Source organism: Rhineura floridana, chromosome 2 (assembly GCF_030035675.1).
Source record: "Rhineura floridana isolate rRhiFlo1 chromosome 2, rRhiFlo1.hap2, whole genome shotgun sequence".
Lineage (NCBI taxonomy): Eukaryota > Metazoa > Chordata > Lepidosauria > Squamata > Rhineuridae > Rhineura > Rhineura floridana.
The window spans coordinates 42682887-42709911 of NC_084481.1; the positions used below are offsets into that span (position 1 = coordinate 42682887).

At 41.0% G+C, this 27025-nt stretch overlaps 1 protein-coding gene across 1 annotated transcript in view; it reads left to right on the top strand.

Annotated features, from left to right (window-relative positions):
* The window catches only part of SP3 (Sp3 transcription factor), a 34595-nt gene extending 11417 nt beyond the window's left edge, over nt 1-23178 (top strand). Inside the window, exons 4-7 of the mRNA XM_061608461.1 lie at nt 1474-2821; nt 20460-20652; nt 20982-21178; nt 21473-23178. Coding sequence (XP_061464445.1) covers nt 1474-2821; nt 20460-20652; nt 20982-21178; nt 21473-21789 — 2055 coding nt within the window. The 3' untranslated portion in view covers nt 21790-23178. The remainder of the gene's footprint in view (nt 1-1473; nt 2822-20459; nt 20653-20981; nt 21179-21472) is intronic.
* Nucleotides 23179-27025: the final 3847 nt, after the last annotated feature.

Genomic DNA, 27025 nt, shown 5'->3' on the forward strand with positions numbered 1-27025 from the left:
CTTTGGATCCTGTGTGATCCATAGTCACCCCTTGCATGCCCTTCTTTAGCCCATCCTGCTATCAGAGCACTGATGGTGGTCGAGCTTTCTGCCGCTGCAACATGGAGGCCTCTGGGAGCGAACCTCTTCTGCCCATGGAGAGGGAGGTACACAGGATGCAATTGCAACTCTTCCCAAGAGCATAGAATAGCTCCCTAAAGCAATTAGGGATTAAAATGCTTTAAAAACATGAAAACGAATTTAAATATCAAAATGTCAACATTTAGATCGCTGTTCCTTAATCAAATTTATTAAAACTAGCTTTTCCCTGTTTAGGTCAATTAACATGTATTAGTTCTTCTTTGTATACCTCTGGACGCAAAAGGGCTCTGTGGAGAGAGATCCAGCATAGTACAAGAAGGTGTAGCCAGAAGAGAAAAAAGGGAAATATTGTATCTGTGCAAAGATGTGCTTGACCATGCCAACGGAACACGTTGACTTATAGATTTAGGTAGACAAAAGATCTGTCCTGACTCTCAGTATATTTTTAATTGTAAATATACTTTACAACTTGTAAATTGTAAATATACTTTACAACTTTACTGTAAATATTTTTCTTGTAAATGCTAAAATGTCAGTGTTTCATAACAGTCAACCTAAAATTTATATATAACGCATTACCAGGCCAGATTCAAGGCTCTTGTGTTGATGTACAAAGCTATGAACAACTTGGGTCACTCTAGGATATCTTAGGGACCACCTAATCCCTCATATCTGTCTGATCACTGAGACATGTCTCCCATGTTACAGAAGCTGGTCTCAGCCAGAATTTGGCCCTTTAGTGTTGCTGATTCCATGCTGTGCAACACTTTTTCGTTAGAGATTCAGCAGGCATTCTCGCTTTTGACTTGTCTCTTGAAGACTTTTTTGTGCTGATAGGCCTATGCGTGTGTTTAAATTATTTTCAAGTAGCCAGTCATTTTAATGGTGGTTTTGTTTTGCTTTTAAGTGTTTTTATGTTGCTGTACTCTGCCCTGATGTTTTGCAAGAGGGCAGTATATAAATACTTTTATAAATAAACAAATGTTACTAGAGAAATGTGAGGAATTGTACTGTTTAAATTGATTTTAACAAAGCTCAGTGTACTGAATTAACAGTGGAGAGCAGGTGTGGAAAAAATACTTTGTATAAATTCCTTAATACTGGAGGTGTCTTAACAATTGACTATCCAACAACTAGCACACCAGACTAATATAGAAGTATATTCAACAGTTTTTAACGTAGGCCATAATCCAGCACAGAGCTAATTGTGTTTAAGGCTATTGAGGTGAATTCGTTTAAGTGTATTTAAGTCTAGGTTGCACTGAAATCATACTTTTTTGTATATTGCATGTATATTTGTAATGTATTGATTCACATTTCATTTGTAACCTAACCTTTAAAATATATATGTCATAATATTTTTTCTGGCTTTTTTTTAACTCTTCTATTCAGACAGGAGATTTGTCCTCTGTACAGTTAGCAGGAACTCCAAATAGATGGGAGGTGTTATCTGCTACGCCAACAACGATCAAAGATGAAGCTGGCAATATAGTACAGATCCCAGGAGCTGCCACAGTAACTTCAAGTGGGCAATATGTTCTTCCCCTACAGAGTTTGCAGAATCAACAGATATTTTCTGTTGCACCTGGATCAGATTCATCAAATGGTACCGTATCCAATGTCCAATATCAAGTAATACCCCAGATTCAGACAGCTGATGGTCAGCAAGTTCAGCTTGGTTTTGCAGCCTCTTCTGATAATGGTAGTGTAAATCAAGAAACTGGTCAAATTCAAATCATTCCTGGCTCCAATCAAACCATTATTGCCTCTGGAACATCTTCTAGTAATATTCAGAATATATTATCACAGACTGGCCAAGGGGTTACAATTGGTGGTTCTTCTTTTCCTGGGCAAGCACAGGTAGTTGCAAATGTTCCTCTTGGACTGCCAGGAAACATTGCATTTGTTCCCATCAATAGTGTTGATCTAGATTCATTGGGACTAAGTGGTTCTCAAACCATGACTGCAGGAATTAACACTGATGGACATTTGATAAGTACTTCACAGGCAATGGATAGTTCGGACACTTCTGATAGGACTGCTGAACAAGTTTCTCCTGAAATGACAGAAACCACCACTGATACAGACTTATTTGTGCCAACATCATCTTCATCACAACTGCCTGTTACTATAGACAGTACTAGTTTATTGGAACAAAATGCAAATAGCTTGCCTACTACTACTGGGCAAGTACACAGTTCTGATCTTCAGGGAAATTACATCCAAACATCAGTCTCGGATGAGACACAGGCTCAGAATATTCAGGTCTCTACAGCACAGCCTATTGTACAGCATATACAGCTTCAAGAGTCTCAACAAACAACCAGTCAAGCCCAAATTGTACAAGGTATTGCGCAGCAGACAATCCATGGTGTGCAAGCCAGCCAAGGTATATCACAGCAGGCTTTGCAGAATCTTCAGCTTCAGTTGAATCCTGGGACTTTTTTAATCCAGGCACAAACAGTGACACCATCTGGGCAGATAACTTGGCAGACATTTCAAGTACAAGGAGTCCAGAACTTGCAGAACTTACAGCTGCAGAACGCCCCTGGCCAACAAATAACTTTGACACCTGTGCAAACACTCACTCTTGGTCAAGTTGCAGCAGGTGGGGCCTTGACTTCAACTCCTGTTAGTCTAAGTTCTGCTCAGTTGCCAAATCTACAAACAGTTACAATAAATTCCATAGATTCTGGTGGCATTCAGCTGCACTCAGGAGAAAACGCTGACAGTCCTGCAGGTATTTATATTATTATAATGTGTCTCTGTAAAACTAACACCTTCGCTTTGAATATTGATAAACGTTCTTAATATTTTCTTGTTGTTGAAGCATACAAAATGTTGTGCAGCCATTTCTCCAGAAATCCTTTTGCAACAGCTGAAAATAGTTCACTTTCTAAAATTCTATTTCTTTTGTTCTGTTTAAATTGGTTTTCTGTATCCATGATGTCTGAAGTCCATATTTTCTGAATTATGTTTTAAAAGAGTCTAAATATCGGGTGAGATGAAACATCGTGAGAGTGGGCATCTGCTAATGCAGCAGGACTTCTCCTTCCTCTTAGCCCCCTGTCTGTCCCTCAGACCTGCTCCAGAGGATTGGGGGATCCCTCCAGAGTAGATTTTGGGGAAACATGGGCAAATGGATGGGGAAGAAGAGAAACTGGAAGTCCCATTGTGCCGTATCATCAGATGTCATCCATTGTTTAGAAACTCCTCTGTCATCACAGAGACATGTTAAAGAAGTAATTTCTAATATATCTATAACAAAAGTAAGACACCAGTAGTAGAGTTAGTTCTTCATTTGGCTAGCAGTACAAGGAACAGGCTCCAAAGAACCTGTAGGGATGAAGAGGGATTTTAGACTTATTTTTGTCAAACAGCATCCCCCCGTTATAGCATTGAAAATAAGGGCAGTTTCAAAAATTGTTTGTTTTATGACATACAAGGTAGCTCTTCAAAGAACAAGGATATTTATTCCACTGGGCTAAAGAATATGCTGCTATATATCCAGCTTAGGACCTTTGGTATAACTTAGCTACACTGATTTGTGAAGCTGCTTTCCTTTCACTTTTTAAAAGCAACCTGCCTACTGTAACCTGAAAATCCCAATGTCTACATCAGTTTTTAGAGATACAAGAGCAGCTATACCTGCAGAATTCATGAATTGACCACCTCAGTATACATTTAGCTAATAGTTCTCTGCCAAACACAGTCCCGGTTCTAGGACATATAAATAATATTCTGTTTATGCAGCAGTCAGATTTGAGTTTTATTCCAAAAGTACTCCTATAAGCCACAGTACTAAAGCACGTTCTTAAATTTGGGGCAATTCACAGATAACTGGCTTTTTAAATTCTCTATATTGGTGGTTCCTAACCTGGGGGACTCGGAGTAATCCAGAGGGGGCTGCGAACAGTAAAGAACTGAATTTATTATTATTATTTTTAAAAGTCTTCATTTCCTGGAAGTTGTCTCCTCCCCACTGCTGCTGCAGACAACCCTTCCCCTTTGCTCCAAATGAGAGGGTAGGACTTTTGCTGAAACTCTAGAGCATCTTTCAGGCATGCTGAGGGCAGGCATCTGTCTATAAAACATGGGGCAGACACCAACGGAGACTGATGATGGAGCTACCAGGAAGAAGAGGGGATTGCTATTGCTGACTCCCGTCTCCTTGTACTGTCGCTGCTGACAATGTCCTTACTCAGAATGAGAGGAGAGGGCTTTTTGTGAAGCAAGAAGAGGCAAGGCTGCTTTCCCCCTTCCTTCCTGGCAGCCAGACAGCCTGCCTTTCTTGGCTCCTGCTTCACTGCAGCCTCCTTTAAATATTCTTGTTTGCGAAGCTGCCCCCATCTCTGAGGCTAAGTGTATGTGCCAATTCCTCCCCCCTTCTTCCACCTACACTCCGCCCCCCCAATCTCTCTCTCCAAGATGCTGCGGCAGCTGAGGGCTTCCCCCCTCCCACGTGCCCAAATAACTGCATGCCTGCAGATGTTTGCAGGAGGGACGGGTGCATGTGTATGCTGATCTGTCTTCTGCTCCACTCTCATTCCCCAAGTACATGCTAACCAACGATCTTCCCAAGGCCTAAAAGCAATAACCCCTCTCCTCAATCTATCCACCCTTTTGTTTTCACAATCTAGCATCCCCACCACTACTAGATTGCTGCTTCTAATAATAATAATAATAATGTTGTTGTTGTTATAATAAAGCTGAGCAGGTTGGCTGAGGCTGGGGTCCACATACTGCAGCTGAAATTTATTTATTTATTATTGCATTTATATCCCACCTTTCCTTCAAGTTGCTCAAGGTGGTGCACATAGTTCCCTCCTCCCTTTTCCATTTTATCCTTACACTAACCATGTGAGGTAGGTCAGGCTGAGAGACCGTCTGGTCGAAGGTCATCCAGTGGGCTTCATGACTGAGTGGAGATTTGAACCTGGATCTTATTCCAGCACTGTAACCCACTGGTGTTGGGAGATAGGACTGTACATTTTCAGACTGTACGTGGGGGGAGGGGGATCCCAATTTGATTGGACCTTTGCATTAAGAAAAGAAAGCAACACCTTCCTCTCTGCACGGAGCTTTTTATGGAAAGGGATATTTGGAGATGTGATTTTGCCACGCACCATTTTTTCAATTATCACAGGCTAAAATTACAAGTACGTGTGTGTGTGTGTGCGTCAAGAATTTTTTTGAGCTTACATAGGGTGTTCTGTGCTCATAAAGATTGGGGACCACTGCTCTATATGACCCCTATTGCATGAAGAAACCTCAGTGTGAGTTTTCTCTGTAATAGTACTTCTTGCAAAGGTCAAAGCAGGGAAAGCTTTCTAACTAGCATGCTCGAAAAGGACCTTGATTTCTGATAAATGGGTGGAGAGAAGTTGCTGGAATACTTGCTTCAAGCTCTGGAATATTTTGTACTCTTCCTGAGTTTTATAGAATACTTGTGCTAAATCTTGTACCAGAGCCCGTCTATAAAATATGAAGCACAGGTTTGGACTGCAGTCTTTTAGTCAGTCAGATACAGTTATATAAACAAGTGCAATACAGGTGGTAGTATAAATTCTGACTCTCAAGAATGTAGAATATTGTCAAGGAAGAAGGGATTAAATCTAGAAAGAAGTATGATTAATGGGTTTCTTTACTAATCAAACTATATATGTATAAATATGGCTTACGTTGCTTGTATTCCTTACAACTCAAACATGGTTTGAGGTTTCCAACAGTAAAATCTAGTTTTCAGTACAGTTGCAAAAGAAGTTGGGTTAAGAGAGAGACTAAATTGATTATTATTGCCAGTGCCATTGGCATTCCAATTTGACAATCAACTTAGAGAGCCATTGTTCCTCTCTTTGAATGGAAGAGCTTTTGATCCACTTCCAACTAATGGAAGCAAAGAAGAAAATCTGCCCTGGAGTGTTGGAGGAAGGTAATGTGGGAGGCTTCAGGAGAAAGGGGGAATTGGTAAAATCGCCCCCCCTTTTGTTAGCAGAAGCCTCTTACTCAAGTGGAAGAACGTCTTCCATTCTCGCAATGACACAATTGGATACAACCCAAAGAAATTCATGCTGTAAGAATTCTCAGTAACCTTTTGAAAAAAGAGACCTGATTAGCTCACTTATATAACTATGTATCTTGGATTAAGGATTCAGTTAGAGGCAGAACCAAATTAAATATAAAGAGATGAACCCTGAATGATCCGTGGCTCTTGACTCTGTTTTATCTTGCATATGTAAATAGTGGCAAAGAGCAAGACTTTGGACTTCTGTTTCTACAATAATAGCCCTTCACCTAATGCCACATGGGAAACCAACTCTGGAAATTGAAGAGATTTCCGTTCGTGGTACAGCATGCTGGTCTATTTTTGTTCTTTAAAAAAAAAAAAAATTAAACCAATTTTATTTGGTTTAATTTGGTTGAATACTGGGTGTACTCAAGTAGTTGCGTGTGCACTTAAGTTAAACTTTTTTTTATCATCCCACCTAATAGCATAGTGACACATGCCTTATTTACATCCCGCTTAGATTACTGTAACGCGCTCTACGTGGGGCTGCCTCTGAAGACTGTTCGGAAACTTCAGCTGGTTCAACGTGCTGCAGCCAGGTTGTAAACTGGGGCTGGTTACAGGGACCATACAACTCCCCTGTTGAAAAAGCTCCACTGGTTGCCAGTCTGTTTCCGAACACAATTCAAAATGCTGGTGATGACCTATAAAGCCCTATACGGCTTAGGTCCAGGCTATTTATCAGACCGTACCTCTCTGTATGAACCTGCCCGGGCCCTGAGACCTTCAGGAGAGGCCCTTCTCTCCATACTCACTTCCTCTCACGTTCGACTGGTAGGGACGTGGGCCTTCTCGGTGGCGGCCCCTAGGCTGTGGAATTCTCTCCCTAGGGATATAAGAATGACCCTCTCCCTGCAGTCCTTCCAGCATCAAGCAAAGACTTTCCTATTTCAACAAGCTTTCGGTGCTGATGGATGCTAAAGTTAGGACTGCCGGGACCTGCACTGCTAATGCCAAATATCATTATTTTAAATTGGCTTTGATCCTCTTTTAGCTATCAGTTCGAATGGTTTTAATATTGGATATAGTTTAATTCTATTTTAATGTAGATTTTGTATGTTTTGATTATATGTGTTTTTATCTGGAAGCCGCCGCGAGTTCCAGTGTTGGAAGGACGGTGGGAAATAAATAAATAAATAAATAAATAAATAAAAATATTGGCTTGGATATGCACACATAGGTGGAATTTAGAATTCTCCACAGGTACATAGTGAACATATATGGATAAAACACCTATACATTTTTTCTGATGGAAGTTCAGTACTAATTTAACACTGGATATCCCTTTGTCAGATTCAGCTGTTTTTGGGTAATGAAAACATGCAGCCTGATTAAATGGTAGTTAGCAAATGTGGTTGTTCTTCCATTTATTGTTTTGCATTAACTGCTTTGAAAATCAGTTGCCAAATAAAGAATAAGGTCATTTGCCTGGTGCAGTACAGTAGGAAATCTCAGTCAAGGGTACTACACAGGCATGTATGCCCTACAATAGGCATGCACACTTACTCTGATCTCCCACCCCCACCATCAGTTAGACTTGAACAAAGTATTCTTGCTTCTTTCAAGGCTAATGGGGAGTGATCATTCTGCACCAGTGCAGCGGGGGGGGGGCTAACCCTCCATCCCCAGCTGTAGTCTCCAGGAAGATATCCCCTTGCAACAGTTAGGCTTGAAACAGCCTTCTATTGGCTCCAATAGAAGGCTTCTTTCAAGTCTAATTTTAGCATGTAGGGGCATTTTTGATAGAGGTATGTGTGTCAATGCTGGAGAGGGAAGGCTTTTTTCAAGTTTAGTTGTGGCATGAGTGGTGTTTACCGGGGTCGGGGGATCCCATCAGGGGAGAGAAAGGTCAACCTTTGGGTGCAATAGGATCCTTCTTTGATGTGGGGTGAGAAGGGGTGCTGAGGGCACAAGGGAAGGCCTTGGTGAGTGCATATGTGCCCACATCTGCCACATCTGTAAACTCCTGCTCTGGAGAAGAAGAAAAAGCAAACCTGAAATTATTAGTGTAAATAATTTTTCTACAAATTAAATGTTAATCTCTTTCCCACCCCTTTCCATATTGCTATTTGCTTGATCGTTGTCCTTTCTAAGTAGGCATCTTTGAGTTCACCTCACATGGAACAATAATAGGCAAGTATAGAATTGTTTCTGACAGCGGCAGGGAAGTAGAATGAGAACTGTAACCTGGTTTAAAGCAAGAGTATAGGAATTGTGAACTGTCTCACTCATTGATCTACCTAAGAGTGAAATGTTCACATTGGGTTGCATCCAGATATAACCTTCCACAAATGGATGGGATCCATTTGCAGAAGGAACTCCAATCCAGAACAGGTTCGCACTTGAGGAAGTTGGATGAAATCATTTTCACTGATATCTCCTGCAGCTCCAAGCACCACCTCCTGAGTTGTTCTGGAGGGTCCTCCAACTCCAGAGCAGCTTTTTAGATGACATTGGAGGAAGGAGGAGTAGGTAAAAATTGCCTCCAGCTGATTAAACCTATTAAAATTAATCTGATCAAGACTAAACTAATGGATTTACTCTCGTGCTGTGCAACTCCAATACAGTAGGGCCACACTTCTCGGAGCCCCACTTTTTGGCGTTCCGCTAATACGGCGCCAGCGGGGTGATCAGCTGGAGGGGGGGCTGGAACTCCCCGCGTTCCAGCTTATCTTGTCGGAGGAGGGGAAGATCAGCTGTAGCGTGCTACAGCTGATCTTCTTGGGGGCGATCAGACTTCCGCACTCCTGCTGATGGTGCCGGAGGAGGGGAAGATCAGCTGTAGTGCACTACAGCTGATCTTGGGGGTGGTCAGACTCCCACACTCCAGCTGATTGCGCAGGAGGAGGGGAAGATCAGCTGTAGCGTGCTACATCTGATATCTGGTGCGATCAGCAGGTTAGGTTCCAGACCCCCGCACTATAGCTGATCCACTTTTCGGCGGTTTTCGCTTTTCGGCGGGGGTCTGGAACCTAACCTGCTGTATGAGTAGGGCCCTACTGTACCAACATAGGTGGTGTCACCTTTCCCCTTGTGCTAGCTGCTTATCCAGTAACAACCGTAGATGCCTCTGTGCTAGCATTGGGTCAAATACTGCAAGATATTATGGTGAAGGCTCTGGCCATCAAAGGTGTGATGTTATGTGATGTCAGGAGATACTGAATAGTTAGCAGGAAAGGAGTTCTGGGCTAGGTGTGATTCGTTAAAGGATGTAGAACTAAGTTGGTAATGGTTTTGCGATGAACCTGGCCTAGATTGGCCATAATTATTGAGGCTTGGTCAGCTTGACATGACTTCCATTTTAAAAGGACGAATATCCATTTCTTTCTTGATATTTGTTATGTGCATGGCTTGTCTGTCACCAAACCTAGCTCTCTTGCTCCCCATACTGCCTAGTTAATGCCTTTTCAACTAAAATATCTAAAGGACTTGCTAAATTCCTGACCAGACTAATCCGGGAAAGGTGTAAATGAACAGTTCAGCACCTAGAATGTTTAATTCAACTCAGTCATCGTTAGTATGGACAATGGACAGCTTTCTGTTGCATAAGCTTCCCTGATTTGCCATCTGTCTCCTTAACTCATCGTTTGGTATTTGAAAGGAACTGTGATTTAGAACCCTGAAACAAAGGCAAGTATGGATCCTGCTCCCATGGAGTAGAGTGTGTTAAAGAACATACTGTACATGTTTGTTTTAATTTCAAATGACATTCATTTTCTAAGAATATATTTTTATCAGTTGCACTATAGATTTTCCTCTAGATCCGAACCTTCTGCACCTATCTATTGACGAAACTATTCAGTCTTACGTCTGTTTATTGGTAAACACATGTTTTGAATTTGTAAGTGAATACTAAATTTCATAGGAGAAACTGAGCTGCCTTCAAATGCCTAGAAGGAAGAAAGCAAAATGTGGAGTGTTCATTTGGCATGGTAGTGATTATTATTTTGGGGGTTGTTTGAATTTTAAAAAAGAATGTTAAAGGGTAAAATAAGAATTAGTAGAGACATGAGGTTGAAAAAAAAGATGGCCAAGGTCAAAATGGAACTTTTTGGAACTCTGTAGCTAGGAATGCCTTTTACCAGCTTTGGCTGGTAAGTCAGCTGCAGCCATTTCTGGACCGGCACATCCTGACCACTGTTGGGCATGTGCTGGTAAACTCCAGATTGGATTACTGCCATGTGCAATATGTGGGGCTGCCCTTGAGGTTGATCCAGAAGCTGCAGTTTGTGCAAAATGCAGTGGCTTGACTGCTCAGTGGGGCAGGGTATCGCCAACATGTTACCCTGCTGCTAAAAGAATTGCACTGGCTGCCAATTAGCTACTGGGCTAAGTTCATTGTGCTGGTTTTTGTGTATAAAGCTCTATATAGCTTGGGACCAGGATGCCTAAAAATCATCTCACCTCCTATTATACAGCTATTATAGCCAGTGAGGATTTTTCACATTCCGCAATGTTAAATTGAAAATACTCCCCATGCCATTCTGATGCTTCCCATGAGCTCATTTCAAAACAAAACCTTACAAAACTTAATAGTTCTGAACTCAGAAATGCTTGCTTAACAACCCTCTAAATTTTCATGGCGATACACAAAACAGAGAATGGAGAGTTCAAAGTATAAAAAGAGAGGAAAAAACCTCAGACGCCTGTTGGACTTTTTGCTGTCAGAGCTCTCATAAATTTTGAAATTAATTAAAAATCAGCCATATTCACTGAGTACTTGTAATCCTCTTACTGACCTTGCCCCATACTCTGACCTTCATCTTCTGCAGGTTAAAAGTTTAAAAAATACCTAGCTGATTTTTAATTAATTTACAAAATTTTACATTGAACTCAGTGATAGTGTCAGGCCTGCTCAGTAAGAACCAACTCTCAGTGTTCTAAAAGCCAGACTCACAGCGGCTGGGCTTGGCTAATTGGGGCCACACCCACGGCAGACCTTTATTTGACTTGAGACAGTCATGGCTTCTCCCAAAGAATCCTGGGAAGTGTAGTTTGTGAAAGGTGCCAAGAGGAGAGTCCTATTCCCCTGACAGAGCTCCAGTGGCCAGAGTGGTTGAACATTCAGCCGTTCTGATTGAAGCTCTGTGAAGGGGACAGGGCATCTCCTAGCAACTCTCAGCACCCTTCACTAACTACACTTTCCAGGATTCTTTGGGAGAAGCCATGACTTTTTAAAGTGAAATAAAGGTCTGGTGTGGATGTGGCCAGGGGCAGCTTTGGTTTAAATTTGAGTGGGAGGGTATGTGTGCCTGCTGTGTAGAATAAAAAGATGGGGGGGGGAACAAAAGCAATGATACTGTTCACCATGTTTTCCTTTTGGAAAGGAAAGGGGCTTCCCCTCTGCCCAGTGCCCATCCACCCAATCTCCTCCCCTCCCCCAGGTCAGTTTCACCTATCCTAAACATGATTGCACAGAAATTAATCCCATTGAACTCAAAAAGAATGCAAACAATCAAACCCACCCTCCCTTCTCCTCCCTTCACTCCCCTCCCTCTTGCCCCTTCACTCCCCATCCCCTTCCAATCCCTTCCTTCCCCCCTGTACTAAGCAGGATTGCACAGGAATAAATCCCATTGAACTCAGTAAGCATGCAAATGATCAAACCTCCCCTCTGCTCCTCCTTCCTCCCATCACCTCCCTTTTGCTCCTTCCCCCCTCTTCCTTTGCCCCTCGTCCCCTCACCCTTCTCCTCCCCCATGGTCAGTTTTACCTACCCTAACCATGACTGCATGGGAATAAAAACCATTGAACTCAATAAGCATGCAAATGGTCAGACCTGCCTTTCCCCTTGTCCTCTTCCTTCTTCCTCCTCCTCTTCCCACTCCTGCCCTCGCTCCCCCCCCGGTCAGTTTTACCTATCCTAACCATGATTGCATGGGAGTAAATCCCACTGAATTCAATAAACATGCAAATGATCAAACCTGCCCTTATCCTGCTCCTGCTTGCTCCCCTCCCCCTCCTCCCCTGTGCCCTTCCTCCTATCCCTCCTCCTCCCTTCCTCCTATCCCTCCTCCTCCTCCCTTCCTCCTATCCCTCCTCCTCCTCCCTTCCTCCTATCCCTCCTCCTCCTCCCTTCCCCATCCCCCCAGGTCAGTTCCACCTGTGCTAAGCATGATTACACAGGAGTAAATCCCACAGAACTCAATAACCATGCAAATGATCAATTCATTCCCAGCAAACTTGCACAGGATCCCATTTCTTACCTCTCAGATTAAAAAGCAGAGAAATTCACTAATAGGAAAAAAAACTTGCCGTTTAAGAACGTAGCTATAGCCCACAGATACTTCTATCAAGTTTAAAAAGCAGGGAAATTGGGCAGCTATAGTGAATGCACCAGGGAAGTAGGAGACCTGACCTCTTCTCTGAGATATTGTATTGCCCAGAAAATTTGTAAAAGTGCAAACACTATTTGGGTTCATCTTTAACAGTCCATTCCACTTCCTGTGTATAGCTTGGATGAATTTGGTCACATGTGCCTCTGAGCATATGGTGAGTGGTGACAACACCTGCAATCAGCCCAAATAACAGAAACAAGACATGTGCTGTGCTGATCTTGTTTTAGCAGGGAGGAGGCAACAATATTAAGACAGTTGATATACTTCAGATAGTCACTTTATATATGTTTGGTTTACTTTGCAATTGTAGTGAAGTTTCCTATAGTAAATCATTTTCTTTTGCTTCTGTTTCTGTGAATATGTGAAGTACAGCAACATTATGCAACACTAAAAAAAACTTCCCCAAACAATTGTGGAATAATGGCACTGACTATTCTACAGAATAGTTTCCAATGGACATGAGGAGTGTTTCAGTTTGTACAAGATAAAACACTGAGAGGTGAAATATATTGTAGCAAATTTCTAGGTGTGCTCTATGTTTTTAATTGACCATGTCCACCTTTCCTTAAATGAAGTGGTTTAAGCATAGCAGGGTGAAAGCATGCATCTTGGATGATAAGGGAGTCAAAGGTGTACTAAAGAACGATAAGGAGATTGCAGAGAAGCTAAATGAATTCTTTGCATCTGTCTTCACAGTGGAAGATATAGGGCAGATCCCTGAACCTGAACTAACATTTGCAGGAAGGGATTCTGAGGAACTGAGACAAATAGTGGTAACGAGAGAGGAAGTTCTAAGCTTAATGGACAATATAAAAACTGACAAATCACCAGGCCCGGATGGCATCCACCCGAGAGTTCTCAAAGAACTCAAATGTGAAATTGCTGATCTGCTAACTAAAATATGTAACTTGTCCCTTGGGTCCTCCTCCATGCCTGAGGACTGGAAAGTGGCAAATGTAACGCCAATCTTCAAAAAGGGATCCAGAGGGGATCCCGGAAATTACAGGCCAGTTAGCTTAACTTCTGTCCCTGGAAAACTGGTAGAAAGTATTATTAAAGCTAGATTAACTAAGCACATAGAAGAACAAGCCTTGCTGAAGCAGAGCCACCATGGCTTCTGCAAGGGAAAGTCCTGTCTCAGTAACCTATTAGAATTCTTTGAGAGTGTCAACAAGCATATAGATAGAGGTGATCCAGTGGACATAGTGTACTTAGACTTTCAAAAAGCGTTTGACAAGGTACCTCACCAAAGGCTTCTGAGGAAGCTTAGCAGTCATGGAATAAGAGGAGAGGTCCTCTTGTGGATAAGGAATTGGTTAAGAAGCAGAAAGCAGAGAGTAGGAATAAACGGACAGTTCTCCCAATGGAGGGCTGTAGAAAGTGGAGTCCCTCAAGGATCGGTATTGGGACCTGTACTTTTCAACTTGTTCATTAATGACCTAGAATTAGGAGTGAGCAGTGAAGTGGCCAAGTTTGCTGACGACACTAAATTGTTCAGGGTTGTTAAAACAAAAAGGGATTGCGAAGAGCTCCAAAAAGATCTCTCCAAACTGAGTGAATGGGCGGAAAAATGGCAAATGCAATTCAATATAAACAAGTGTAAAATTATGCATATTGGAGCAAAAAATCTGAATTTCACATATACGCTCATGGGGTCTGAACTGGCGGTGACCGACCAGGAGAGAGACCTCGGGGTTGTAGTGGACAGCACGATGAAAATGTCGACCCAGTGTGTGGCAGCTGTGAAAAAGGCAAATTCCATGCTAGGGATAATTAGGAAAGGTATTGAAAATAAAACAGCCGATATCATAATGTCGTTGTATAATTCTATGGTGCGGCCGCATTTGGAATACTGTGTACAGTTCTGGTCGCCTCATCTCAAAAAGGATATTATAGAGTTGGAAAAGGTTCAGAAGAGGGCAACCAGAATGATCAAGGGGATGGAGTGACTCCCTTACGAGGAAAGGTTGCAGCATTTGGGGCTTTTTAGTTTAGAGAAAAGGCGGGTCAGAGGAGACATGATAGAAGTGTATAAAATTATGCATGGCATTGAGAAAGTGGATAGAGAAGAGTTCTTCTCCCTCTCTCATAATACTAGAACTCGTGGACATTCAAAGAAGCTGAATGTTGGAAGATTCAGGACAGACAAAAGGAAGTACTTCTTTACTCAGCGCATAGTTAAACTATGGAATTTGCTCCCACAAGATGCAGTAATGGCCACCAGCTTGGACGGCTTTAAAAGAAGATTAGAGAAATTCATGGAGGACAGGGCTATCAATGGCTACTAGCCGTGATGGCTGTGCTGTGCCACCCTAGTCAGAGGCAGCATGCTTCTGAAAATCAGTTGCCGGAAGCCTCAGGAGGGGAGAGTGTTCTTGCACTCGGATCCTGCTTGCGGGCTTCCCCCAGGCACCTGGTTGGCCACTGTGAGAACAGGATGCTGGACTAGATGGGCCACTGGCCTGATCCAGCAGGCTCTTCTTATGTTCTTATGTTCTTATCTTGGGCAGGCCAAGTTTGTTTTTTCCCAACAGCTAGAGTCATTGCTTAAGTAGCAACATATTGTAGTCAGTCTGATTTTACATCAAACTGCAGTTTCAGATTCAGTTGTTAATGCACCCAAAATAGAAATAGAACAGAACCTCCAATTTGAAACACAAAAGGCTGTCTTCACCATCCTATGTTGACCAATAAAAAGGCTTTGAAATTAATAAAAATAAATTTGACACAGGTTTCTAGGATGAATAATGAGGGAAATAAAATTTTCTAGATTAGATTGTCTGTAGAAACAATAGTGACACAGGGAAGGAGGAAAGTAAAAAGAACACCAACATACAAAAATGTCATTCTCCATCTTTGGAGATGGCAGGTATTGCCACCACTCACCATATGCTCAGAGGCACATGTTACCAAATTCTTCCAAGCTACACAGGAAGTGGATTGGACAGTGAAAGACCAACCCAAATTGTGTTTGCATTTTGACAAATTTGTAGGGCAATACAATATCTCAGAGAGGAGGTCAGGTCTGCTCTCCCCTGGTGCGTTCACTATAGCTGCCCAATTTCCCTGCTTTTTAAAGTTTGATAGAAATATCTGTGGGCTATAGGTATGTTCTTAAACCGCAAGGTTTTTTGCCTATTAGTGAATATGTATACTTTTAGTGAATCTACCCAGTCAATCACTCTGTTCTGCAGGTGAGGGTCTCTGCTACAGATACTATCTCATCAGGTGTCAGTTCCACACAGAATAGGAACCAAGCTTTTAGTGTTGTGGCAGCTAGCCTTTGGAATTCCCTCCCCTTAAATATCAGACAGGCACCTGCTCTGTTGTCTTCTTGATGACCTACTGAAAACAAGACTCTTTTAACAAGACTTTTAAGTAGGTATCTAAGGGGCTGGCTTGTGCTTCTGTGGCAAGCTGAGCAGGCCCTAGCCAGCTGGGGAGGACTAGCCTCAGAGGGAGGCAATGGTAAACCCCCTCTGAATACCCCTTACCATGAGCACCCTATTCATAGGGTCGCCATAAGTCGGGATCGACTTGAAGGCAGTCCATTTCCATTTCTCCCAGTCTGTCCCTGTATTGGCATTTTTAAAACATTTTTTATTGTTTTATAACTTGTTGTTTGCCACCCTGGACTCCTTTTGGGAGGAAGGGCAAGATAGAAATGTAATTATTAAATAATAATAATAATGGGTGCTTAAAGCAGGTTTGATAATAATAATGGGTACTCAAACAGCTTTGTCTAGTGTTGCCAGGTCCAAATCCAAGAGAGTATCAGTACTTTTAAGAAAATCTTTTGACAGGATTGACTTCTGTTGCTGCAGCACTATGAAAAAATGAACATCTAGTAAAATTCTCCTTGCAGTGTAATCTTTAAAAAATCTGAACCTGTAAATCTTAAAACCATGCACCTGATAACAGTGAGCCAAATTTTACCAGAAAAATCACCTATAAAGTGAAGGGGTGAATCAGAGTCTGTGCAGGCTGTCATGGTAAGGTGCAAGAGACCAGCTTGATAGGCATGAGCAGGTGCACTAGGCTTCACTTTGCCTGTCCGTCTGCATCAATGGCAAGTCTTCCTCATGAAAGGCACAGCTTTTACCAGTCATTGAAGGGTTTTTTTTTAATTGACATCTTAGAAGGTAAAATTAATGACAAACAGATTATGTCCAGAATATTTGCTGATTTTCCCTTCCAGCTTCAGCCCCTCACAATTCATTGCTTTCTGCTCTGGTCCCATGAAAAACTTCAATGCATATATAGCTTGCAGTCCTGGCCAAATAAAGGAAGAAAGTTTCAAAGAATGGCTCCTCTATCTCCTGGATCTGCCTCAACCCAAGGTACACACTGCAAAATGAACAAGCGCACCATAGTGCATCACAAGTAACATGTACAAATGGTAAGCTTGTAGCTTGAGTTAGAGCCACACGGGAAGCACCTCCCTTTATACCCTCATGGCATCTGAAAAAACACTCCCTGCAGTTTAAGTCCTTCTGCTTGCTATTGGGAATCAGCACAAACAGCTGCAGTCAGAAGATAAGTTATACAAGCCTGGCGTGTGCATAGAATTGCTTTTTTGTGTCCCAGCTGTTCGCACACAAAATTCTACATCTCCAGAATTTTGTGAATAATATTTGAAAACACAAAATGAATTTTTTCATCTTAAATGTTTTTTCTGTGCTTGCTTGCACAGCAGCAAATTCAGTTTTACCTAATTGTGATAGTTTGGTACTTGGTTTGGCTTTTATACTGATGAAGAACACTTTTAATGAGTTAAAGGCTTATTGATAAAAGATCCAAGAAGGGACCGGTTTTTTTTGTAGGCCTTGATTTCACCAAATTTTTGCTGCTTGGAATTTTCACACGCTTTGGAGGAGTATTTGAAAATAGATGTAAACTAAACTAAAGGTACTAATCTAAGGCTGCAATCCAATACATATCTGCTCAGAAGTAAGCTCCACTGAGTTCAATGGGACTTACTCCTAGGTAATTGTATATTGGATTGCAGCCTTAATCACTTTTATATTTTAAACGATTAATGGAATGAGACATTAGACTTTCCAAAATCAGTCCATTTGTGGGGTGGGTGGGATAATCTTATATCAGTAGTTTGTCCTTGGGGTAAGGCAAAAGCTGGAGGTAAAGCAACCATTCCTTAAACCTTGCTTTCTTTGGCAAGGATCCAGTGGTTAGCATGTATTGGGGCTTTTCATGGAACCACAGCAGCGCGCAATGCATTGTGAGGAGCTGTGTCTCAAAGAGAAAATCGGCAACCATTCAGGTTGCATGTGGAAAGCATGCCTGAGGTGCATGTGTAGACCTTTTCTTAAAATCCTTGATAGCCTTCTCTGGCTTTGTACAAATTGCATTTTCTGTTTGGAACACATAGGGAGTTGGAGCAGAGGAGGCCTCTGCTACAATGTCTAAAGTTGCAATTTGGTGCACACTTAATTTAGGAATAAGTTCTATTGAATACAGTGGAACTTGCGTCTCGGTTGGAACTCGTAGAGTTGTGTTGTAAAAGAACAGATTGATTATCTGATTATGGAACCATTTCTAATGGACAGTAAGCACACCCAGAGTAGGTATTTTATCATGGTAATGATAAAGTAAAATGACTGACATTCTAGTACTAAACAAATTGTGTGAGTCTATTACTGAAATCAGTGAGTCTTAATGGCACACAGTAGTTGCAATCCAACAAGGTGGCAGGTGTCTACACTTTTTTTACTTAATAGTTCAGGAGCCCTCTTATACCCATCCATGATGTTTAAAGTGTGAATTGGGAAGGCAGAGCGAAAGGACACTGCTAAAACATGCTCCTGGTGCTATTTCTACAGTATAGTGGTACTTGTGAACAGTGAACAATCTCTGGGGGGAGGGGGTTGTTTGCAAATAAACCCACAGACAAGACTAGCTTTAGTTCCATCTCCAAATAAGTCTCGTCCAAATTTTGAGGTGAACTTCAGTTTGTCATGTGCTAATCAAACAAATGTACATGGCAATATTATCTTTTTCCTCCTCTTACTAATTATTACTGCTGTGTTTCTTGGATCTGCTTTCTAATCAATTTGTAGTTTTTTCTTCTTGAAGTTCCTTTGACTGGCCATTTGCTAGTTATAGCAGGTACCTTAAATTAGCTGTCAGAATTTTAGAAACACTGTGTTCTATGATGCTTTTCATTTCTAGGTACATTTTTGAATTCCAGCAACTTCAAATTGCAGAAAGTAACTTGTTAAGCAAACAACATTTAATGTCAGATTGTGTATTATCAAGAAAGCTGTGTCTGAGGCTAGTGGTAAATGTGGCAATCAGTAGTAGGAAAAAAAGGCTCATGACTATCTAAAATGCTAACAGTGCTGTAAATGCAAGTAAGAGGAACAGCTCCTCAATGAGATTTTAAAAGCCTTTTCTTGCTCATTAGGAGGAAATCCAGGCATTGTAGCAACTAAAAACTTACTACTGGCATCTATATATTTGTTCTTCTGTAGGAGAAACAGCAACTTATATTTCTAGATCTGGCTTTGCTATGTATAGGGTGTGTGTGGCCTCCATATTCACCTTCTCCCTCCTGCTCCACAGTCCAGAGTCATAAAAGAAGTAGAGCTCAACCCCACAATCAGCACTGACAAATTGTTAGGCTGGGTTTTAATGTGGTTCTGAATCTGCTGCATCAGGGAAGAATTGGTCAGGTGCTGAACAGAAAAGGCAGGCTTAAGAAGTAAGCAATGGCCCTCTGAGTAAACTTGACTGTGTGCATGAGAAATGCCACCTCTTCTGTCAGTGCAACTGCTACAGCCATAGAGGCAACTTTGCTTTGGCAGGATCTGCAGAAGTGGTGATGATTTCGTATGCATCAAACCTGGCTCCTGCCATTTCCCTGCTCTCCCCGGAACCCTAGGGCAGTATTCAGCTAAACTCTTGCACTAGCAGAATGACTTCAACAAACACAAGGTGATTCCGCATGCCCTGTGCCATGCCCAAATCTGCTCTGGAGACTTGGGGAAAACCCCTGGACAGATATAGGAGGAAGAGGGGATGATGACATTCCACTGCGCAAGGAATGTTCAACTTAGCGCTATGTTGAATACAACTGTAAGAATTCTTGCTGCCTCAAGTACCAGTTCACAACCGTCTTCTTGTTCTTTGACCTAATTTCAGAGGAAGGTATCCAATTAACTCATTCTGTCAAAGGATTTCTGCTTGCACAATGGAAATTCCCACCTTCTCTTTCTGCACCCTCCCCAAATCTGCTCCAGAGGGTTGGGGGAAAACCCAAAACAGATTTAGGGGGCGTGCAAGGGGAATTCTTTTGCACAATCAGAAATCCTTGAGCTGATGGAAAGAGTTAGTTGGATATCCCCCAGAATAACTGCAGTTTGTGATTTTGCTTGCATATGTCAGTCAACTTAAAAGCACACCCTTTTGAAACATTGAATTGTACCAAGCAGCTGTTTAGACAGAGACAGTTCCACTTCAGTTGTGTTAACAACCCATAGCTGTTACAAAGAGCAATTTACAGGGATTTTAATAAGCATTCTTGAAACTTTCTTTCAACCTTTTTGAGTTTCCATTCTAGTTTCAATACAAAATATTTGCATATATATAATTAAGAGTTTTTCTGATGCTTTCATATTGTTTAAAAACCTTTGTGCTAAATCAAATACAGTGTATTTATGCAACATCAATTTTTCCCTTCCTGCCAAGAAAAAAAATCATTTTTAAACTTGTAAAATTTTTAATAGGTGTTCTAAACTCCTATACATTGGTGATTTAAGAGCTGGGGCTAGTCATGACTTTTAAAAATACAGAATAGGCACCAAAGGTATAGCTATAACACTGGTAGGCAATAAAAGCATCTGATTTTCAGCTGGAAAAAACACAGTGCCATGTATGTCAAAGCAGTAAAATCATTATGGTTTGCCTCCTTCAGTTTACTAGGCTAGATGCTGATCTCTGTTTCTTGTCCTTAGATATTAGGATTAAAGAAGAAGAGCCCGATCCAGAAGAATGGCAGCTTGGTGGTGATTCTACACTGAATACCAATGATCTGACACATTTGAGAGTGCAGGTAGTAGATGAGGAAGGGGACCAGCCACATCAAGAAGGGAAAAGATTGCGAAGAGTCGCTTGTACCTGTCCTAATTGTAAAGAAGGGGGTGGAAGGTATGCACTTCTTGACTTCCTGTGTAGTAAACATCCTTAAGATAAATGAGGCAAAAGTGAGAGAGCTCATTAATTTCCACACCTGTAGTTATGGGAAATGCATGCTTCTGGTACTTTTCAGTGCAAACGGGCAGATGACTGACTGAGGGATGTGGCCTATATTATGATTCCTAGAGTCAGTGGTGACAGCTCCTGAGCCAGTTAGTGGCATTGATCCCTGTCATTGTGTCTACTGAGATATGACGGTGTTAAAGTTTAGCAAAATGTACTCTGTACTTAGATGGTACAAATTTGTTGAGTAACTTTTGTGTTAATTCATGTTTTAACAGGGGTACCAATTTGGGGAAAAAGAAACAGCACATCTGTCATATACCAGGTTGTGGGAAAGTATACGGAAAGACATCACATCTGAGAGCTCATCTCCGCTGGCATTCTGGAGAGCGTCCATTTGTTTGTACTTGGATGTTCTGTGGCAAAAGATTTACCCGCAGTGATGAACTACAACGGCACAGGAGAACACATACAGGTTGCCAACAGTTGGCTTTTTTGTTTGTTTTCAAATTCCTTCTTAAGGTGGGGATGGGAAGGAGAGTAAAGGACCAATCAGGATTAAAATATGGCTGGTAGCTACTGCTGCTAATACCTGAATGCTTGGCAAATTTAGCTTATAGTTGCTTCCTTTTGTAGCAATGCATTTAAATTGGTATGTGATTTTCAACCCCCAAAATAGTTTGCCCTGTGATAAGTTTGATTGGTTACAGTGTGTTTGACAGCGTGTTGTGTGTTTGTGTGAGAACTTTTTACTTTATATCTTCAACAGGTGAAAAGAAGTTTGTCTGTCCAGAATGTTCAAAGCGCTTCATGAGAAGTGACCATCTTGCCAAACATATTAAAACGCATCAAAATAAAAAGGCTATTCATGCTAGCAGTACAGTGCTGGCATCGGTAGAAGCAGCACCAGAGGATACTTTGATTACTGCGGGTGGAACAACACTTATCCTTGCTAATATTCAACAAGGTTCTGTTTCAGGGATAGGAACTGTTAACACATCTGGCACCAGCAGTCAAGATATTCTTACCAATGCTGAAATACCTTTACAGCTTGTTACTGTTTCTGGAAATGAGACAATGGAATAAATATTACACAAGATACCTATTAATTGTGGTTATTTTTATACAGTAGTGAGAAGAATATTGTTCCTAAGTTCTTAGATATCTTTTTATTGATGTGCAAAAATTTTTGGATTGACAGTAACTTGGTTATACATGACACTGAAATGCCTTACTTTGTATGATATTCCATAGTATATTAAAATGGTAAAATTGCATGGGTTTTGTAGGTACTTTTGGAATCTAGAAGAGATTAAATTTTACCAACTTGTATAAAAAAAAATTTAACGATGGAAATGGTAGTCTAATCAAATGCATCAATCCTTTGTGGTTTAGTGTAAAAACGAGAACATGTTGGTATTTATCTATTGTAAGATAAAAGTTGATTGGTGAAAAGAAATCATGTTATGATAAAAGAAATTTTGTAATTTTCTTGATGACTGGAATTTTTATTATGCATAACTGACAAATCAAGTTTCCAAGCAAATGTTTCATTGTATAGGCTTTACTTAGCTCATCAAGTTGTCATTTTGAAGCTAATTATTTTAATTAGGTTAACTATGTACAATATTTTAAGCATTACTCTCGTAAGATTTTGAAAACTACATTTTAACATGGAACTCTAGGGATAGTCACCTTTTAAATCCTGTTGAAAAGCCATGTTTAAGGTTTAATTTTGCCAAAATAATGTCTTGTTAATATTCTTTCAATAACTAATTTGGACAATATAACCAATATTTAAAATTACTCAAAAGCTTAAAAAATAGGTTGCAGCATTTTGGGTGGTGAAACAAATAAAAGATACCCTTTTCTTGAATATCGGAGGACCAAAAACTAAGGGGTGTCCATTTCAACAGTGGTTTTTATCTAATCTTGTCTCCAAAACATCTGTCTGCCAGGGCCTTGAAAGCCATCATGTAAATTTCCAGTTAAAAAACAAACATATGCAAATAATAGAAAATCAGTTCCACAGGGACAGTATTCCAATCTATATTAATACTAGTCATAGTGAAATAAGGGTTTTTACAACGCTTTCTTCTGCCAAGCTTTTGGTTAGTTCTGCATTTAAATGTCCACATCTTTCCTTTATGCTTCTTCCTTAAAATGTATGTATCCAGTACATTTAAGTGATAAACATATATGTTTTTTATTAATCTGAATTCTTTTTTATTTTTAATTACTGTTTATATTTTCAGTTATAGAAAAATGTACACACTTAATTTGCATAGCCAGTCTGTAAGTGCTCCACCCATTTTACAAAAAAAGAACAATAATTACACCAGTTCACTATTTACAAACATTTGGAAATCTGTTCATTTGTTCAAACCACCTCAAATTTAAAGGCTACCTTATTGTACGTTTAAAATGTATTATAACAGTGTGGTAGTTAATAAAACACTATTTTTTTCCTTTTGACTTGGGATTTCTGGTTTTCCTTGGCCTTTTCTTTTGCCTTAAGAGTGACAAGTGACTTCCTGCAGCTTATGGCAGTAAGTCATATATGTGTTCGCCGTTGACATTACACTGCTGACAATAGACCTGCACAATTCTTCCCTCATACCTCATTCACTTGGAGAAATAAGCAAATGTTGCCAAACAAATATTAAATGTAGCTATTCAGATAGACTCTTGTTATAAATATTCTTTGGGTTGAATTCTTTACATACATTTTCAATGGTATAATGAGTTCCCCTTCCAAATATTGAACCCCCTTTCAGAAATTTGGTGGGCCCCAGATGGTCACCCACAGGAGCATCAGTGACCTGCTCGTACATTTGTGACCCAGGAGGGATAACTTTGGAGGCACCAGTACACACTTGGCACCTCCACGTAGTTCCTGACATGCATGATAAACTCATTCAGGGCAAGTGCCATTATACATCCATGAGAGTGGCTATATAATATAGCTGGCATGGATTTTTTGCATTCTGCAATGTTAAATTGAAAATGTCCCCATGCCATTCTGATGCTTCCCATGAGCTCATGTCAGAACAAAACCTTATAAATCTCATAGTCCTGAACTCAGAGACACTTGCTTAACAGCCCTCTAAATTTTCATGGCTATACACAAAGCAGTCACAGAGAATCAACAGTTCAAAGTGTAAAAAGGGGGGGGGGATCCAGACCCCTGTTGGACTTTTTTCTGAGTATTCTCATAATTTGTTGAAATCAATTAAAAGTCAGCCATGTTCACAGAGTACATGTAACCCTATTACTGAGCTTGCCCCATACTCTGACCTTCATCTTGTGCAGTTTAAAAGTTAAAAAAATGCCTGGCCAATTTTTAATTAATTTAAGATGTTTAGCATTGAAATCAATCATAAGCTGGGGCCTGCTCAGTAAGAACCAACTGTCAGTGTTCTAAAAACCGGACTCACAGCTGCTTGTCTTGTCCAACGGGCCACACCCACACCAGACTTTTATTTCACTTGAAACAGTCATGGCTTCCCCCAAAGAATCCTGGGAAGTATAGTTTGTGAAGGGTGCTTGCAAGAGACTCCTGTTTCCTGACAGAGCTCCAGTGGCCAGAGTGATTGAACAGCCACTCTGATTGAAGCTCTGTGAGGGGAATAGGGCATCTAGCAACTCTCGGCATCCTTCACAAACTACACTTCCAGGATTCTTTGGAAGAAGCCATGACTGTCTAAAGCAGCCTTTCCCAACCAGTGTGCCTCCAGATGTTGTTGGACCACAACTCCCATGAGTCCCGGCCAGCATTGCCGGTCAGAAAAGATGGGAGTTGTGGTCCAACAACATCTGGAGGCACACCAGTTGGGAAAGGCTGGTCTAAAGTGAAATAAAGGCCTGGTGTGGATGTGGCCCAGGACAGCTTTGGTTTAAATTTGGATGGGAGACTACATGTGCCTGTGGTAGAATAAAAAGGTGGGGGAAACACTGTAAAACATACTGTTCACCATGTTTTCCTTTTGGAAAGGAAAGGGGCTTCCCCTCTGCCCAGTGCCCGCCCACCCACCCAATCTTCTTCCCTCCCTGCCCCTCCCCCAGGACGGTTTCACCAATCCTAAACACGATTGCACAGAAATAAATCACATTGAACTCAAAAAGTATGCAAATGATCAAACCCACCCTCCCTTTCCTATCCCCTCCCTTTGCCCCTCCCCTCCCAATCCCCTCCTTCCCCTCCCAATCCCCTCCTTCCCCTCCCAATCCCCTCCTTCCCCTCCCTGTCCTCCTCATGGTCAGTTTTACCTATCTTAAGCAGGATTGCATGGGAGTAAATCCAGTTGAATTCAATAAGCATGCAAATTATCAAACCTGCCCTCTCCTCCTTCCATCACCTCCCTTTTGCCCCTTCATTCTTCCTTCCTTTGCTCCTCTCCCTTTCTAGTTCGCTCCTTTCTAGGATAAATAATGTGAGGAATATAATTTTCTAGGTTAGAGGCTTTGTAGAAACAGTAGTAACACAGGAAAGAAGCGAAGTAAGAACACCTACGATCATGCAAAAATGTACAGTGCCTTGCAAAAGTAATCAGACCTCTGATCAATACTGCTTCAGTCCACTAAAAAACTGAAGCTTGGGAGGAATTTCACTTTTCAGCAGGACAATGATCCCAAGTAACAAGGCCAAATCAACACTCGAGTGGCTCAAGAACAAAAGGTGAATGTCTTATAGTGGGCCAATCAAAGTCCTGATCTCAATCCCATTGAGAATCTGTGGCACTCTTTGAAGATTGAGGTCCACAAGTGATGTCCAACCAACCTGAATGACCTAGAGAAAATCTGCCAAGAAGAATGGGCCAAAGTCCCTCCAACACTGTGTGCAAAGCTGGTGCATACTTACTCCAAAAGACTTAAAGCTGCTATTACATCAAAAGGTGATTCTACCAAATATTAATGTGTGGAGGTTGAATACTTATGCAAGCAACATATTTCAGTGTTTTGTGTTTCTTACAAACATTTCCCAACATAAAAACATTGTCACCTTACAATAATTGATTTTGAGTTTCAGTGTTTCAAAATAAAAAATCATACAGAACAAAATTACAATGTACCATTTGTAATTCAGTAATATGAGAGCATTGGTCAGACGTCTGATTACTTTTGGAAGGCACTGTAATTCTCCATCTTTGGAGATGGCAAGTGTTGCTACTACTTACCACATGCTCAGAGGCACATGTTACCAAATTCTTCCAAGCTACACAGAAAGTGGATTGGACTGTGAAAGTCCAAATTGTGCTTGTATTTTTACAAATTTGTAGAGCAGTACAATATCTCAGAGAGGAGGTCAGGTCTCCTGTTCCTCTGGTGCATTCACTGTAGCTGCCCAATTTCCCTGCTTTTTAAAGTTTGAGAGAAACATCTGTGGGCTATAGGTACGTTCTTAAATCAACAAGGGGTTTTTGCCTATTAGTGTATAGTTCATTAAGCCAGTAAGGGTGTTCATCAGAGCACCTCTAAAGGGAGTTTTTCCCCTTGTGAAACGGCAGGTCTGGCTCCAACTCATGGAGATTATATATTGGACTAATTTCATGACAGTTCCGTTAACCTTTAGGTTAGAAATATTATTTTATTCTACTTTTCTCACACTGAACCAAATACAAGAACAAAAGTATAAAAATATGCTTTGGACTGCAATTCTGTATAGAAGAAAAATGGATCACAATGTGATTAACAGTTTTGGAACTACTTTTGTTCAATCTCTTGTTTCTATTCTTATGATCTCACTAGTTTTGTTTTTATTATACTTGCTTGCTTGTTGTCCTCTCTGCTTCATCTGAACTATGCTCAGCAGTCTTTTGTGCCATGTGATTTAGCAGGTCATTTGAACTGTTAGTCCTTAGCTTCTGAACTGAATTTCCTGCTTCTGTCAAATAATAGGCTTGTGTCTCCCATCTCTGACTTTATAGAAGATAGGGGTTGACTCTGGTTTAAACAAACAACTGTACTGCTGTTAGGTTTCATTTAGTTCTTATTTTTCTGACATGTTTTTAAGTTACACTTAATCCATTTCTTGTTCCCATTTCATGATTACAACCATTTACATTTCATAAGTGCTCCAGAACACAGAATCTAGGGCACGTGGCTTTTCCCCCCATAGTTGTGGTGAAGGATTTGAGAAAAAGTATGGACAGCATGTTTTGAAGCTTTGGGAAAGGCTTTCAGTAAGGGTTCCAATAGTGGGAATTGTGCTGTCTTGAATTGCATCCTATCTCTAACTGCTGCATGGCCTCTGGGAGCTTAATATGGTCATGAGTCCTTCTGGATCAGACCACAGGCCCATCTAATCCACCATCCTAGTGAA